This window comes from Haemaphysalis longicornis, unplaced genomic scaffold, assembly GCF_048455015.1.
Source record: "Haemaphysalis longicornis isolate Haplotype H1 unplaced genomic scaffold, Haemaphysalis longicornis Haplotype H1 scaffold_7, whole genome shotgun sequence".
In the NCBI taxonomy this organism is placed as follows: Eukaryota; Metazoa; Arthropoda; class Arachnida; order Ixodida; family Ixodidae; genus Haemaphysalis; species Haemaphysalis longicornis.
Genome location: NW_027526422.1, coordinates 135,889,808 through 135,905,131, shown reverse-complemented (window position 1 = coordinate 135,905,131; position 15,324 = coordinate 135,889,808). Strand labels below are relative to the sequence as shown.

Here is a 15,324-nt window from a genome sequence, read left to right as displayed (position 1 = left end):
CTAGTCAGTCTAGTCGCAGTGGACATCCCCTATATTCCTGGTCAGGTGAAAAGTTTCGCCAGACCACGCCCGGTTGTTATTTTTGCGGCAGCTCTTGGTGCCTGCAGAAATGTCGCTTTCGCTGCTTGCCTTATTGGTTTTTACCATTTGAAAATGTTGCTGCTCCTCCTCTCTACGTTTTTGAAACATTGTTGCCTCAGCAAACAGTCCACAGTAGTAGTGAGCAGGTTTGTATAAAAGCGAGCTAATGGGGCTACGAAGTCACCACTTCGACCATCAGCAGCCGAGGACACCATGGTAAGCAGCTCTCCTAAAACCTTCAAGGAACACTTCGATTTTATTATCTATTCTAAATAATGTGCATGACTTGGCGACTACGACATGAAGCGTATTATTGGTTTTAGAGCGGAAGAGGTAACTTTGGTTTACATTACCAGTTGCAGACTGAAGGAGAGTACTTATTTAAATGCGGGGATTTGTGTATGGCTTCATATGTGCAATATGGAAACCATGCAACTAAGAAATCCCTGAATAAATAACGGCTCACACGAAAATACAAGCAACAATGCAGTATTGTGATTGAGAGCCACATAGCGGGAATAAAGTAGAATAGTCGCAATCATGAATAAGAAATTGGCTTCTCCGAAACATTCCACAAAGGCAGAAATTGTTTTAATTTGCTCGCAATCAGCGCCTATCAGATCTGTATGGTTATAGCCTTTTACGGCCCAGCCCACGCAAACGTGCGAGTCTTCAAATTCGTTTGCAAAATGGCACCTGTTTCGGTTTCGGTTTCACAGCCCTGGGTAGTCGCTGCGAACGCTTCCGAGGCTTTATTGGTTTCGGTAGTTCACCCATTAACCCACCATGAGGGCGAGAATTCGCACATTAAAAGCGGCGCCTCAGTCAGTGCGATCACGCTAGTCGCCTTCAAGACGAAAACTGATATTTATTCTCGCTATTCTCGTATTTTCTGAATAACAAGCGTAAGACGCGACTAGCGTGACATGGAAAAACACGATCGGCTAAAAAATACACCCGTTCCCTTCGTGTGCGTTCCGTCATTACGCTTGAAAAATCCACTCTTACACATGTGTGGGCTGCGCTTTCGTCGCCACGAAAATTTTGCCAGGCGGTACTGGGTGGCGGGCTCGTGTACTGCAACGCTAGCGATAAATATTTTTTTCTTGCTTTCTTTGTATCTCATTTATTCGCGGTTTTGTGCTGGCTAGTTGGTAATTACCTTTTTTGCTTTAACCTTGAACTAGTTCCGTAATTACTTGTGATAATAATATCAATTATCATTATTAAATATATATTAAATCTTCATAATTATTTATTTTCACAAATTCCTGTTTATAATATAAGTACTCCTACAAACAATATGAAACCTATAATACGTAAAAATTCAGTTTATCTGTGCCTGATGCCGTTTTCATGGTATTCTTACTACCCGTAGATAATACGAATAGAAGCCCAGCCCACACATATGTGTGAGTTTGTTTTTTCTGTGAAATACTCTGAGCTTTCCATTTTCACTTGTCGAATCATTTTTAGGAAGGGGTAAATACAGAAAATTTAGTTACTCGGGCCATTTTTTATTAATCTTTCTTGGGTAGAAATGGGATCGGAGTGGACATTTTATCTACCCTTAGTATAACTCTCCTTTGCTTCGGGAACTCATGAAATAATATGTAAACAGGAATAGGCGTAGTATTTCCGTTTGTAGATCAGAAGACAAAAAAAGCTAAACCGCTGAAATAAACAACATGAGACTGCACTGTTTCCTCTTAAATTTCAGATTCGTTCCTGCATTATCCTTGCACTGGCCAGTAGCGCCTTCGCAACCTCCATCGGTGTGTCTGGCTACGGCCTAGGCTATGACCTTGGCTACGGCGGCCTCAGCTACGGTGGCTATGGCCTATCCAACTACGGACTAGGCAACGGCGTCGCATACTCTGGTCTCGGCCTCGGTTATGGCTATGCCCCAGCCGCTGGCTACGCCGTGGCTGCCCCAGCTGTCACCAAGACCGTGTCCACCTACCAAGCTGCTCCAGCCGTGACCACCGTTGCTCAGGCTGCCCCTCTTACCACGTACGCCGCTGCTCCCGTTGCCACCTATGCCGCTGCACCAGCGGTGACCGGTGTCACCAGCTACCACGCTGCACCAGTTGCATCTTACGCTGCTGGCCCTGCTGTCGCAACGGTTCACGGTGCACCGGCAGTTGCTACCACCACCGTCCACCACGCTCCAGCTGTGGCCGCCGTCGCCCAGGCAACTCCAGTCGCTACCGCTGTCTCTGTCCCTGCCGTCTCCACTACCACCGTCCACCACACCGCAGATGTGTCCACCATCGCCCACGCTGCCCCGCTCACTGCCGCGGTCGCTGCACCTGCAGTCGCAACCACCACGGTTCACCACGCCCCAGCTGTGGCCACAGTCGCCCACGCTGCCCCACTTACTGCCGCGGTCGCTGCCCCAGCCGTCGCAACTACCACTGTCCAGCACGCCCCTGCTGTGGCCACCGTTTCCCAGGCTGCCCCACTCGTTGCCTCCTATGGTGTCGCCAACTCTTCTCCACTCATTGCCTCATACAACCTCGCATACGCCGCCCCAGCTTACGGATATGGTGTCAACACCCTCGGATATGGCATTGGCCACTATGGTTTCGGCCACGGTCTCGGCGCTTATGGCCTGAACTACGGCTACGGGCTTGGCTCTCCCTTCGACTACGCCACCCTCCTGCGCAAGAGGAAGTGTAAGTTCTCTTCACATGTTCCCTCCGGGTTGGATTATGAAGTAGCCCAAAGCAGTTAGAGTCCCACAAGATTGGTTTTTAGTTTTCACTAAGCAGCCTTCAGATGGGCGAGTCCCACAACATTGGTTTTTAGTTTTCACTAAGCAGCCTTCAGATGGGCGACCTCAATGGCAGGTAACATTTACAGCTGCTTTTATTTGTCCTGATAATTACAGTTGAGCACGCCGTTGAATGAAAAAGTTAGTATCGTTCATTTTTTAATATGCTTTTTATGCCCGGCATGATTTGACCGTACCGTAGCTCAGAAGTCTTATGAGGGTTTTTGTACATTGCGAAACAACTACGATGACGCCTAAGAATACTTGTATGACGCGCATTTAGAATTCTTGGCGACTTTATCATCGTAATTTCCCTTTATCATCTTCCCTGTTTTATTATATATATGAACTGAGACATGCCCGCGCTTCATGTATAGGCAAAAAAGTGATTCATCAAGAAGGCTCTTCGGTAGTCGCCGAAGTTCTACTCCTGCAAGAAGCATTCTGAAATTACCATTTACGCTTCAGTATATATCACTATAGCAGTTTTTTAAAAATAAGGGTAATTCGCATTCATCCCTTCAATCTTTCCTCACTTAGTAACCTAGCAGTGTTGCAGATTAGGATGGGTTATTGTGCCGCGTCCTGGAGGCCCCAGGTTCTTTTTTTCATGAATACTAGTGCAGCAAAACATTGTTACCTCTACCTAAATTTATGTCAGGAAACGACTCTGAGAAATTTGATGAGAATCAGCTTAATCATTGATTCCTTTGTTGGAAACATTGCCTACACTATGCTTCAGTCGCTGGCCCTATGTTTTGTCATCATCTACCTCTTTTGTATGCCATCTTTTGGACATGACGCCTCTACATTTTCGGCCAAGTTATCGCTTTCTTTTGCCATAGCATTTTGACCCTTAGAAGGAAGAATCTGTTTCATTGGTTTTTGCAATGTGTCTGCCATTAGGCTCGGCCTGTATTTAAGCAATTCTATGCTAAAATTGTGCAAGTATTGGGCAGGTATTTCTGTTTTTCAAAATTGTGGAATGCACCTCTAACAGCACATTATAATATGTTCTCCCTTTTCTGTTTTTCAGAAATATCCGTTCCCTCCACCGGATAAATATTCTGTAATTCATACAAACTTTGAACAAAAATGAGCGGTCTGTTTTTGTTGGCCCTACTGTCAAGGCAACAAGGAAATGATACTGCAATAAAAGAAAGAAATTTTGATTAGAACATTGGTTTTCTGCTTCAAATACTTGAATGTCAGTTGGTTATTTGCTCCGGCTCAAGGTTCTATCCTGCTTGTTTTCGTTTGACGCCAGGCCAAAACTTTGGAAATGCATCCAACGGACCGAAATAAAGAAATACTCTTCTCGAGAGCTAAAGAAAAATGCCTCTGGGGCTATCAGTAACTAAAAATCATGCTCCTCCGTCTGACCACGAGCATGGTTGAACGAGAAGATTGGTCGGGATGGATTCCTTGGTTGGTCAATCCCACACTGAGAGCCCGCAGCAATCTGGAGGTACGCGACACCATAGAGTTTCACACTAATATATACTAGAGGGAAATCTGGCGCTGCATTCGAGGGCCGCCGTAGGCAGCGCCGTTGCAGCTAGCGACGTCCCTCGCCTCCTTGGCTTGGTTAGCCACATGGCTTCTTTTTTGTCTTGAAGCCAAAATTAATCAAAACGGGTAATATTGTGTTTTGTTCATCTTGTCTGAAGCTTCTAAATAATACCTCTCAAATCCACCTTTCTGTAGCTTTGATTTTATAATAACAAAACAAATTTGATTAATCTTCTGCAGTAATATTGTTGCATTCTTGCAGCCAGAGGCAACTTTTCAGCCTGCTCGTGAGCCATGCCAAGGACAAGTGGAACGTGCCTTGCCGGTACATGAGGGAACGCTCGCTGAAGCGTGGCTTCCCTAGACAGTGGCGCCAGATTTCCCTCTAGTGTATATTGGTATGAAACGCTATGCGCGCCACTACTCTAGAATACCCACAGACACTCTCGCGTGTGCACTCTGGAGGGCTAACGTTTGGGTTTGGGGTGTACGGCGTGAATTGGGGCCTGCTTCCTGGCGTTCTGTTCGACCGTGTAAAAATGGAGCAATCGAATAGACGGCGGCTTCATAACGCCACAGACCCAGGTTCGATTCCGGCCAAGAGACGCGTAATTTTCTTTCACATTAATCATCGTCATCATCGTCACCACCAGCCTATCTACGCCCACAGCAGGGTGGAGGCCTTTTCCATGGATCTCCAATTATCCCGGTCCTGTGCTAAATGCGAGCAATTTATCTCCGCAAACTTCTTGATCTCATCCGCCCATCTGAGCTTCTGCCGCCCTCTGCCAAGCTTGCCTTTTCTAGGGATCCACTGTGTTACCCTTAATCACCGATGGTTATCTTGCTTTCGCATTCCATGCCCTGGCAATACCTATATCTTCTTAATTTGTACTAGTATGTCCTTAACACGCGTTTGTTTCCTGGCCCACTCCGCGCACTTCTTGTCGCTTCATGTTACACCTATCATCTTCCGTTCCATTGCTCACTGAGTCGTCCTCAATGAAAGTTGAACCCTTTTAGTAAGCCTCCCAGTCTAGTAAGCCTCCCAGTTCCTTGAAGGCATTTCAAGCCAACCTATTTCATCTGTATCTCGAGGGATGCGAAATGGCTCTCTCATTTCTGGGATGTAATGGTTCATCCTAAAGCTTCGTTAATGCAGCAAAGCCTTCTTGGTATCACTGATTTATTTATTTGAAGTCTTCATCATCAGCGCTGTCACTTCGATGGCGATACACTGGGTGCATGAAGAATATAAGGCATACAAACAGACAACATACAAGGAAGGGTGATACACCAAAAGTGAGTAAAAAAGGTGTAGATATATGCAAAAGTAGAGTGTGATTAATGAAAGAAAAACCATTTTCTGAGCAACAAGTGCTCAGTTGGCACGTACAGAGTATGCATCGGGGACCACCTACAAGCAAAAGCAAGGTGGAGCTTTTTGTGAAGAAGCATAAGAACCGAGGGACAAGTGCCGGTGTCACTTCCCAAACCATGCGTATTCAAAATACCTTATTTTTGAAGAAGCGCTCCCATAGAACCATGTCATTTCAAAACTTGCCAATAGAAGGTGACAACAGGCTGCTAAACGCACGGTGACGTGGGGTAGCTGGTGCCAGGCTCATTGTTCTGTCAACATGAAACTAAGCACGTGCGCAGAGTGGTATGCTGGGAACTCGAAGCGGACAAAGCTGACCAGGCACGGGCAGTCAAAATTGGAACGAATACCGTTAAAAAGAAAACAGTGGTCACGCCTGAAGCGCGTAATAGATATCTCATCTTGACTCAGAAGCTTCATAAACCCGCCATGCCCATAATGGCTCGGTACCGAGTACGACAATATACGGTTCTTGTGAAGCGCTTCAAAAACTTTTCTAGTCGAATGGACGATGAAGGGCCTAAACAATTCCAAACTGCACTCTAAAAATCAAGCTTATGTATAATTGGAGCGCGGTACATCTAGACGAAGCATTATCGGTGAATATTCTGGTAGCCTTGAGAATCGTCTCAATAGTGCGGAAACAGAAGCTGGTCAGGTAGTTCACATGCGGGTTGAAAAGTAGTTTTACATCCATCATTACACCCAAATCACGCGCTACAGTAGCGCGTTTTACGAGTTCACCGAGCAGAAAGTGTAAACATGAAAGGGGAAATCCTACAAGTGATCTGTCACAGATGAGACGCTGCCCCTTAGTGTTTGATGGTTACCCATGATGGTTTTACGCACAAAATGGTCGCTAATTGAAGGTAGCGTACAAGCGCTTGCAGAGTCTGTGCGACGACTTCTTCCCGTCTGCTGATGGTAAATGTAGAGGGTATGATACTGATGATAAACTCTTGAGGGTGGTGATGGAGAGACTCGTTTGCGACATAGCTAGCACCTGGTGGAAAAGTGACTTCCGAAGGCCGCATTCGCAGTTGTGTTCTGGCTTGTGCCATTACCCCTCTCTTGGAGAAAGCAGCATCTCCCCAATGCTGTTAAACGACAGCATTATCGTGGTGATTCCGCCGCGTCTGGGAAGCCATACCTGAATTCTAAGGGTGAAAAGGCGCAGAGCACGAACGGCGTCCGGGTTAGAGGCCGGCAGGCCAATACATGATCTCCATCTAGGAGTACCTCGTAGTGGATGTCCCCGACAGGAGGCATTATCCTTATACAGCCGCAAACAGCGTTTAAGAAGCTCGTCACTCAGTCCGCGGTGGCGTACAGGTGTCCATACCCAAAGCTTATCGCCTGTATTTTAAAGTGCGTGTCCCGCTGTCGGAGATTAAAATTGCCAGCGTCTCTGTGCTGGTGAGCCTCTATTATGAACCTGGCCCGTTGTCGGGCCTCCTCTGCACGTTGCGGAATGAATAGGCATCATTCGTGAGTGTCGTCATCAGGGAGAAGTGGCTTCATAGCATCGATCATTGTGGTCACTTGCTGGCCATGCACTAGTTGGAATGGCAAAAATTCTGTTGTGCCGCTGATGGCGGTATTGTATCCGAAGGTCACGGACGGTAACACTTCAACTCCCGTCCGATGCTCCACATCGACGTACATTGCCATCATATCTGTAATTGTCTTGTTTAGGAGATTATTCGTACGCGGCGACTTATATGGTTTTTGTTTAGGTGCTCTGTCAATCCATTTGTCTGCGCATGATACGCCGCAGTTCTGAGATGGGTGGTGTGGCTCAAGCGTAGAACATCTTCAGTTAGTTGGGAGCAGAACACAGAACCGCGGTCGGTGAATATGACCTCGTGCGCGCCGTATCGTAGAACTATGTTTCCGATAAACAAAATGATGCTATCTCAGTTGCGGTAGCGATAAACAAAATGATGCTATCTCAGTTGCGGTAGCCGATAAAAGCACCTTTGTTTCGGTGTACCTAGCCAAGTGGTCAGTCGCGACGCTGACCTAGCGTTTTCTTGCATTTGACGTTGAGAAAGGGCCCAGAAGGTTCATCTCCACTTGTTGGAACGGAGCCATCGGCGGTTCGATCTGGTGTAGAAGCGCGGCAGGACGCTTTGGTGGTTTTTTTCGTCGCTGGCATTCTCGACACGTTTTGGTGTAGCGACGGACTGCTTCGGGAAGATAAGACCGGTAGTAGTTTTCCCGTGATCGTACTAGTGCGCGGCTGTAAATGAGGTGTCACGCAGTAGGGTGATCGTGACGAGCTTTGGCAATCTCTTCGCTTAAGTTATCCGACCCGTCTCGAAGCCACGGACAGCCGCCACCCTCAAAGTTCTTTTTGTACAAAGCCTGACAAAGCTAGCAGTTGGTGGAGGAGTGACTTCTGAAGGCGCGTTCGCAGTTGGGCAGTGCGATATCACGATAGTTTTTGAAAGATTAATCTTTAAATAGTTGCTGTCGCACCAAGCCGAAACTGCGTTGATGTCATTTTGCAGCGGAACGCGATCATCCCCTGGAGTGTGCACGCGCTGGAGTGTGTCGACATACTGACATACTGTCGGTATACTGACAGTCGACATACTGAGTGAGTGAACAGGGACTAATAAAGGAATGGGTGCCATAAAAAAAAACGTTAAATATAAGAGGTCTCAGTGTCGACTCTTGAGGTATCCCTGAAATAAATGCGAAAGGCCGGGAGGTAACGCCTTCAAACAAACATAATTACAACTCCCTTTTATGTTACTGCCCAGTCACTGGCAGCACTCGCTGTTTAAACCACATGCTGACACTTTGAAAAGAAGTGAATCATTATTAATACCGTCGTAGACATTGCTGCAGTCGAAATATAGTGTATCAACCTGTTGGCGAGAGAGCACTGGAGGGCCGATGTCGTTTAGAATACAGGCGAGAGTTGGTTTTACTGACCTTCCGGGCATGAAGCCGTGTTGGTTAGAATAGATTAATGAGCGCATTGCTGCTGAAAGGCATCGGTGCATGCCCCTTTATAAGATTTGGAAAAGATGGCAATGGGGAGATTAGCATGTTGTTGCCGGGGATTGTGGCTGCTCCGAATCTCTGCAAACTGAAGATGCCGTCTAATTTTCGGTCTGTTGGAACATCTTGCTCAAGAAGTGACAGGCGGTTATGTGACAGAGCGAACGTGCTAAGACAGCATAAAACCCTTCACGATAAAGCACGCGAAGCTGTCGAAACCTACCGATTGTTTTGAGGGGAGCCTGCAGGTAGCGGATATAAAATCATTCTCGATTATATTAGGGATTCGCGTTTCTGGCCCATGAGGGCGGAGACCCAGTTCGCTGCCGCTGTCGGAAGACGGCGAGCATGGCGAAGAAAAATGACATGCGAAACGTTCACATATGCCTGTCGGGTCAGACACAGACGTGTCACCATCCTGAATGATTTGTTTTCGCGTCCGTGACGTGTGTGAAACTTAGTATACCGCTATCACTAACGAGCGGAGTGTAGTCGGTAAAGGTATTTTTGTCACGGGCAAGACGCTTTTTGATAAAGATCGCCATTCCTTGAACCTTGCGTCGTAACCGAAACGCACAAAAGAAAAGCGTATTTTGAACAATGGGATGGAACATGATAATGATCATGATGATGACACACAAAAAAAAGTTTAAAGAAACATCCCCCTCGCGAGGGGCACGATCAAATGCAGAGCATTTCCGGGGGCGCACGACGTTAAGTAGTTTGCGTTACGTTAATGTTGTTGCACTTGTGGCAACTGCTGACGAGAGAGCGCGGCGATGAGTGCGTTCCAGCCTCGCCGACACCCGCCTTTATCACGCCAGGATCGCGCCACGCGCGCACGATGCTGACGTCACGATCACGCCACAGATGTTGTTGATCCCGCGACGCGCGCGCCCCCACCTGTTGGGCGCGAACCGACCGCGGAGAATGCGCGCGATGCGAGCGGAGAGTAGGCGAGGAGGAGCGGGGCTGACGAGAGAGCGCGGCGATGAGTGCGTTCCAGCCTCGCCGACACCCGCCTTTATCACGCCACGATCGCGCCGAGAGGGCGCACTTGCGAGCGATGCGGACTACTGCTCTGCATTTAAAATGCCTCCCGTGGTAGGACTTCAACCTGGGTCCCCCCCCCCCTCCCGTTATGATGTCGACGTGTACCCGATTGCGCCATCAGTTCATCTGGGTCGGTCACCATTTCCTTTGGGTTCGTTGCGCGGGCGTTGGCGTTGAACTTTGGCGGAGTATAACTGGACTTTGCCGTTGGACTTCTGCAGTTTGGATTTCGGACGACGACTACGATGGTCTAACGATGACGATTCGCTCAGCTTTCTTGCAAGAAATTCGAAAGCAGTCGTTGGACTCGGAGGCAGTTCGCACTTTCATCGTTGACGTTTGTCTTTGATTGCAGCGGCTTTTACTTTGGCACTTCGCCTTTGATTTTTGCGCTCAAGAAAGCTTCGCGTTTCAATCATCGCCGTCGTAGAACGAAGGGGCTTCTGGTTTCCTGCGTCTCGCATTCTATCTAAATGTCACGGTAGCCAGAAAGCGCGTAGGGACACAATGACACATCCTCCTCAGGAGCACAATGTACGCAAGCGGTGTGTAGTGCTGCATCAAAAACCTGGGGGAGACGTTCCCCCAGGTTCGCTTTCACTGTAAATGAATCCGGTTCTCTCCATAAATCCCAGTGTAACACAGAAGAATTCCACTCATTTCTGCAGACTTCACGAGAGTGGGAACTGCACAGCAGTATTGTCCAATTGAATGCCGCTGAGAACTTTAGGTTTTGTGTGACGTCGTATTTGTTGCTTAGTAGAATGCAGAACGACGTTAATAATCGACCTCTACACTTACAAGCGTATGTGGCATGCTTTGTAGCCCATGAGGAGGATGGGGAACTGTTTCACCTCAACAGCCCGTATTCTTTTGCTGCCGAGTGACTAAGGGCTATGGCTCATGCCTCATCGAACGAGAGCTCTCTTTTCTGATCACTACATTGCTGCACTTTATGTAGACCCGCACCAAAAAACAGCCATCCTGCTTCCCCCAAACTTCATTCCGCTCCTCCTATTAAGATGAGGAACCACAAGCCTGGAGTCCAGAATAACTATGACGTGTTTCTGCTCCCCAAAAGGGTGGTGATGAGTGACACGCAAGCAGTGCAAGAGACGCTGTTCCCGAGCATTTTTGATCCAATGCCCATTTATGGGGTAGCTTAAGGTGTTCTGGAACGCATAGCGTGCATTGACGAAGACATCTGAAATAATTGCGGTGTGCAACTGCGCTATCACTACGACTCTGCTCCTTGAAATACATCCATGAGGTTGAAATAGCTCCAAATATATTTGGTGACCATTCCCCAAATCCCTATAAAATAGGATTCTTAGACCCTGGACGGCGACTCGCAGCAGGAGCTGGAGGGAAGAGGACACCAGGTACACAAGAAAGAGCTTTGACTATGGTGTAAATATTTGACTGCGGAGAAAAATTAAATACCACACTTTGTTATTGTGCCTTTCACCGTGAAAGCATACTCGTGTCCTTCGCAGCTAATATAAATCTATGACAATAGCGCGACCGGTACGAGTTCAAGATAAATCAGTTAACTGACACGCTGATCTATGTGCCTCTGTTTCCCCGTACACCGTTTTAAGGTGTGAAGGCGCTAGCAGGCTTCGCTTGCGCTGGGAAGAACCATGCGGCGAATGCTTTCAGTCTAGAAACAAACCGTGGACTCGATGAAGTGATCTCGCCTCCACCCTAGCTTACCGGGTCACGTTTACTTCAGCCATCGGCCACCAGAAGGTTAAGAAAGAGCCTTACTCTAAGGGCAGCGGCCTTTTCAGGATGGTTAGAGAAAACTTCCGAAATCTTCTCCGACGTCTTTCTTATCGCGCTGTCTTGGGAGTGAGAACTACTCGAATGTAAAATGTAGCCTACATATATTGCTTTCACTAGGTTTCTAAGAGGTTCAAATTATAGATGTTGCAGAGAAACCTCAACCATTGCGGGATATCTCCTGTCGGTCATTCCCGGAAGAGGACACATGTCAGTCAATCAGTGGGATCTTTACCTTGTCATTGTATAATCCGGGGTGTCAAATTAGACGAATTGTTTAAACAGGACAGTCTCCCTTGGGCCACACAAGAGCGAAAATTGTCTGTCTGTCTGTCTGTCTGTCTGTCTGTCTGTCTGTCTGTCTGTCTGTCTGTCTGTCTGTCTGTCCGTCTGTCTGTCTGTCTGTCTTTTTCTCGACTCAGCAGCCCAGACACAAGTAGAAACTCATTAATGAAGGAGGTGTTTTTATGGGAAAACATTTTCAATCTAATAAATCTCGGTAGATATTCCACACTCGTAATGAATGTTCAACAAAACATACTATTATGCCTATTTGACGAAGAACGTCAATACATAGCTGGTGTTTGTAGTGTTATTTTAATTAAAATAGATGTGCGCTCGTATTTGCGACAGCGAATAAAAGAAACGCGTTTACGAAATCTTTTAACCACGACACACAAATAAGGTGGCCGCCCGGACCTCACGCTCAGGCTTGGGCGCAGCAGTGCGAACTCGGAACGTTCAACTCCAAGAGCCTCCAATGGGCGGACCGAGGAAACAGGGGAACAGCGGGAGAGGTAGGCGGTGACGAGAACAAAGACAGTTACGTGGCAGGAACGGATGAAGGATATCTTCTTTAGAGGACATTTGCAGCTACACGAGCAGATGCCCGGCCTATTTTGTTGTGTGTACGGGCCTTGCTAGAGCGTTGGATTATAAATGGAGAATACGGGGCTCAAGGGAAGCGGCGGTGCGTGTTGTGACTGCACGGCCCTAGTGCGCGACACTCGCATTACCCCGTTATTTGGCTGCGCTTAGTGTCGTGACATTATGTCTCTATCGTTGCAGAGGAGCGGACGTAAAGAAACATCTCCAATTTCGTAGTTTGAAGAAATGAAAAAAAAACATTAAAAAAGTGAAGGGAAGGTTGTATGATTCGTACCTCTTTCCATGATTGAAAATTCGGAATTTCAGGGTGATACAGTATATACGGCGGAAGGCTAGGCAATACTATGAATGATTCTTTTATAAATCAATTATTAGAGAAACACTGGCAGCGCAATTTGTAAAACAAAGGTTGGTGTACTTTTGTAATGTTCATACGATTGTTATTCGGGTTCATAGGCACCACCATCACTTTGCAACGTTTATGCAGTTCAGAATAATTTATCACTATATGGCACCCCACACTCGCAGGACCGCACCCGAAATGTTCAGCATGTCATGCGGTGCGCGACCAGGCATTCATGATAATGCAGTGTCGAAAGATGCCTGGCGTAGTTTGCGGCTACTGAAGTGGTAGTCACCTATGGCAGCGCTTTCTTCTCGCGGGGTCGTTGCTGCTCAAACGCCTTGAAATCAGCAAGCCATCCACTTACAGGAAAATGCGGAATGCCCCTTTTAAGATTTAAAAATTTTTGCAAGCAGAATAGGCTCTAAAAGGAGTAAACCTTCGATTTCTGTCGGCGAACTCACGTCCACGTGAGAAACGCGAAGCGCTCCCTACTTCGCGTAAAGTATAGTCACAAAAACATTCGTTTGGTGAACGCGGTGACGACAATGGAGTTTATACCGTTGTTAGGCAAGGAAGTCCGCCGACGGGCACGGCCGAAATTTGGACCAGTGAAAAATGACACATGAAGCCAGAACTATACATTGAATGAGATCTGGGAAAATATTTTCAAAGTGGACCCACCAATTTGCTGTTCGATACGCACCGTAATTTGTTGCCAACGAAAATGGAGGCCGTATAAAGAAAAATAAAACCATGTGATGATTCCCTCGTCTCGCACAGCACTAAAGCCAGCGGCCACCACGTCCCCGCAACAGAGGTTGCCTGAAAGAAAGTCTCTCTCTCTCTCTTTCTACATACATGAAGCTTTCTCCATGCAAACAGAGCAAAATCAAAGCCCGAAATCCACCCTCATAAAGTTCGAAAGCGAAAGTTTATGAATTGCTGCAGGTTATTTTTCAGAGATTTAATGATAGGCTGTTGGCTCATACATGCTAAAGCCTGTAGCCAATAGGAGCTTTAAGAGCCGTCCCGCTGGTAAAACGCCAATACCCATGCCTCTGAGTGTCCCCGCCCAATATGAACGCGTGGCAGACAAGTGGCGCGTTTCTTCGACACTGCCATATGTCCTTGCATTGTCTTTGATGGACATATCTACAGAAAAAGACGGTCATTCACCTTCTCACTACGTTCATTCTTCCTCTCCCATTCAGATGACGAAACACTATCCCCCAGCCTAGAGTAACATTGGCGTGTCACCTGATGCTTACAAAGCTGAGGAGGTGTGGCACCGACGCCGAACGTCCAAAGGACGCTGAACAGCGGACTTTGGAGGACGCCTGCTTGCTTTCTTAATGGGCCAATAAATGATGCTGCATTCTGTTTCCGTGTCCTTTTTTCTTTGACTTACTCCCTCTGTTGACTGTATTTCTTGTGTTCTTAGTGTACTGCGCTTGAGACTCGTTGGTATATTTGCGAGTCGACAGCGTTTCGCTGTTATATAATTTGATCGTAGATTTGAAAGCGCTTGCGTCTAAAAATTTTTGCGGGCGGTAGAGATCCTTAGGTAGTCTAAATTATTCCAACCCCCGCTGTGGTTCAGTGGCTATGGCGCTCTTGTGCTGAACCCAAGGACGCGGGCTCGATTCCCGGCAGCGGTGGATGCTTTTCTGATGGAGGCGAAAAGCAAAAACGCCCGTGTGACGAGATTTCGGTGCACGTTGACAGATCTTCAGGTGGCAAACTTAATCCGTAACCCACCACTACTGCGCGTCCAGGTGCAGCTACCTCGCGTTAAACCCCCCCCACCCCCCCACACCCCAAGAAAAAAAAAATTGATCCAGAGCCCTTTACTACAGCGCGCTTCACAGCACTGGTGCCAGTTCAGTGCTTTAAACCCAACAATAAATATTCCATTCCAAGGGAGTGCGCGATGCTTTTTCGGAAAAGCTGGCGTGACAATTCACGCGCATAACATTTATATTTCACCTTGACCGTGGCTAGCGAGCACTTGGTATCCTCGCAGGCCACAACGGGCACATCCTCCTCAATGGCTGGGCCTTCACGTGCCCGAAGCGGCATACACCAGGGGAGATTTTAAACAGTCAACACCGCCAAGCTGCCACAGCGTCGTGGTGGAGTGCAGGGGCGGTATTCTGAAGCATTTGTTCTATTGCCACCCGTACCCAATTTGACCAATTTTTAAAGCCAATAATTGTTTTTACTTGCAACCACCTTCTTGAAAATTATCCGGTCCGGTCGAGGTTTTTCCATCGCTGCCGCAAACATCCTTTCGGGTATCAACCGTTATAGACGGTCAACAACGAACCCGGATGTACCGAATGATGAAGCTTATAATGCTTTTGCAGAAGACTAAAAAAGTAACTAAGTTAGCCATAGAGGACTGAACTATGCAATAAGTATTTTTCCTCGAGTCTGTACCTAGCCTATTTATCATATAAAAATGAACTAAGGGAAGAGGAGCATTTTAAG

General features: G+C 47.2%; 1 protein-coding gene across 1 annotated transcript; it reads left to right on the top strand.

Moving 5' to 3' along the window:
- The first annotated feature begins 226 nt into the window (after positions 1 to 226).
- Positions 227 to 4,035, top strand: LOC144147032 (uncharacterized). The gene is made up of 3 exons (XM_077679060.1): positions 227 to 297; positions 1,802 to 2,759; positions 3,894 to 4,035. Coding segments are annotated over exons 1-3 (963 nt in total). The 5' UTR covers positions 227 to 294; the 3' UTR covers positions 3,896 to 4,035.
- The last annotated feature ends 11,289 nt before the right edge of the window (positions 4,036 to 15,324 follow it).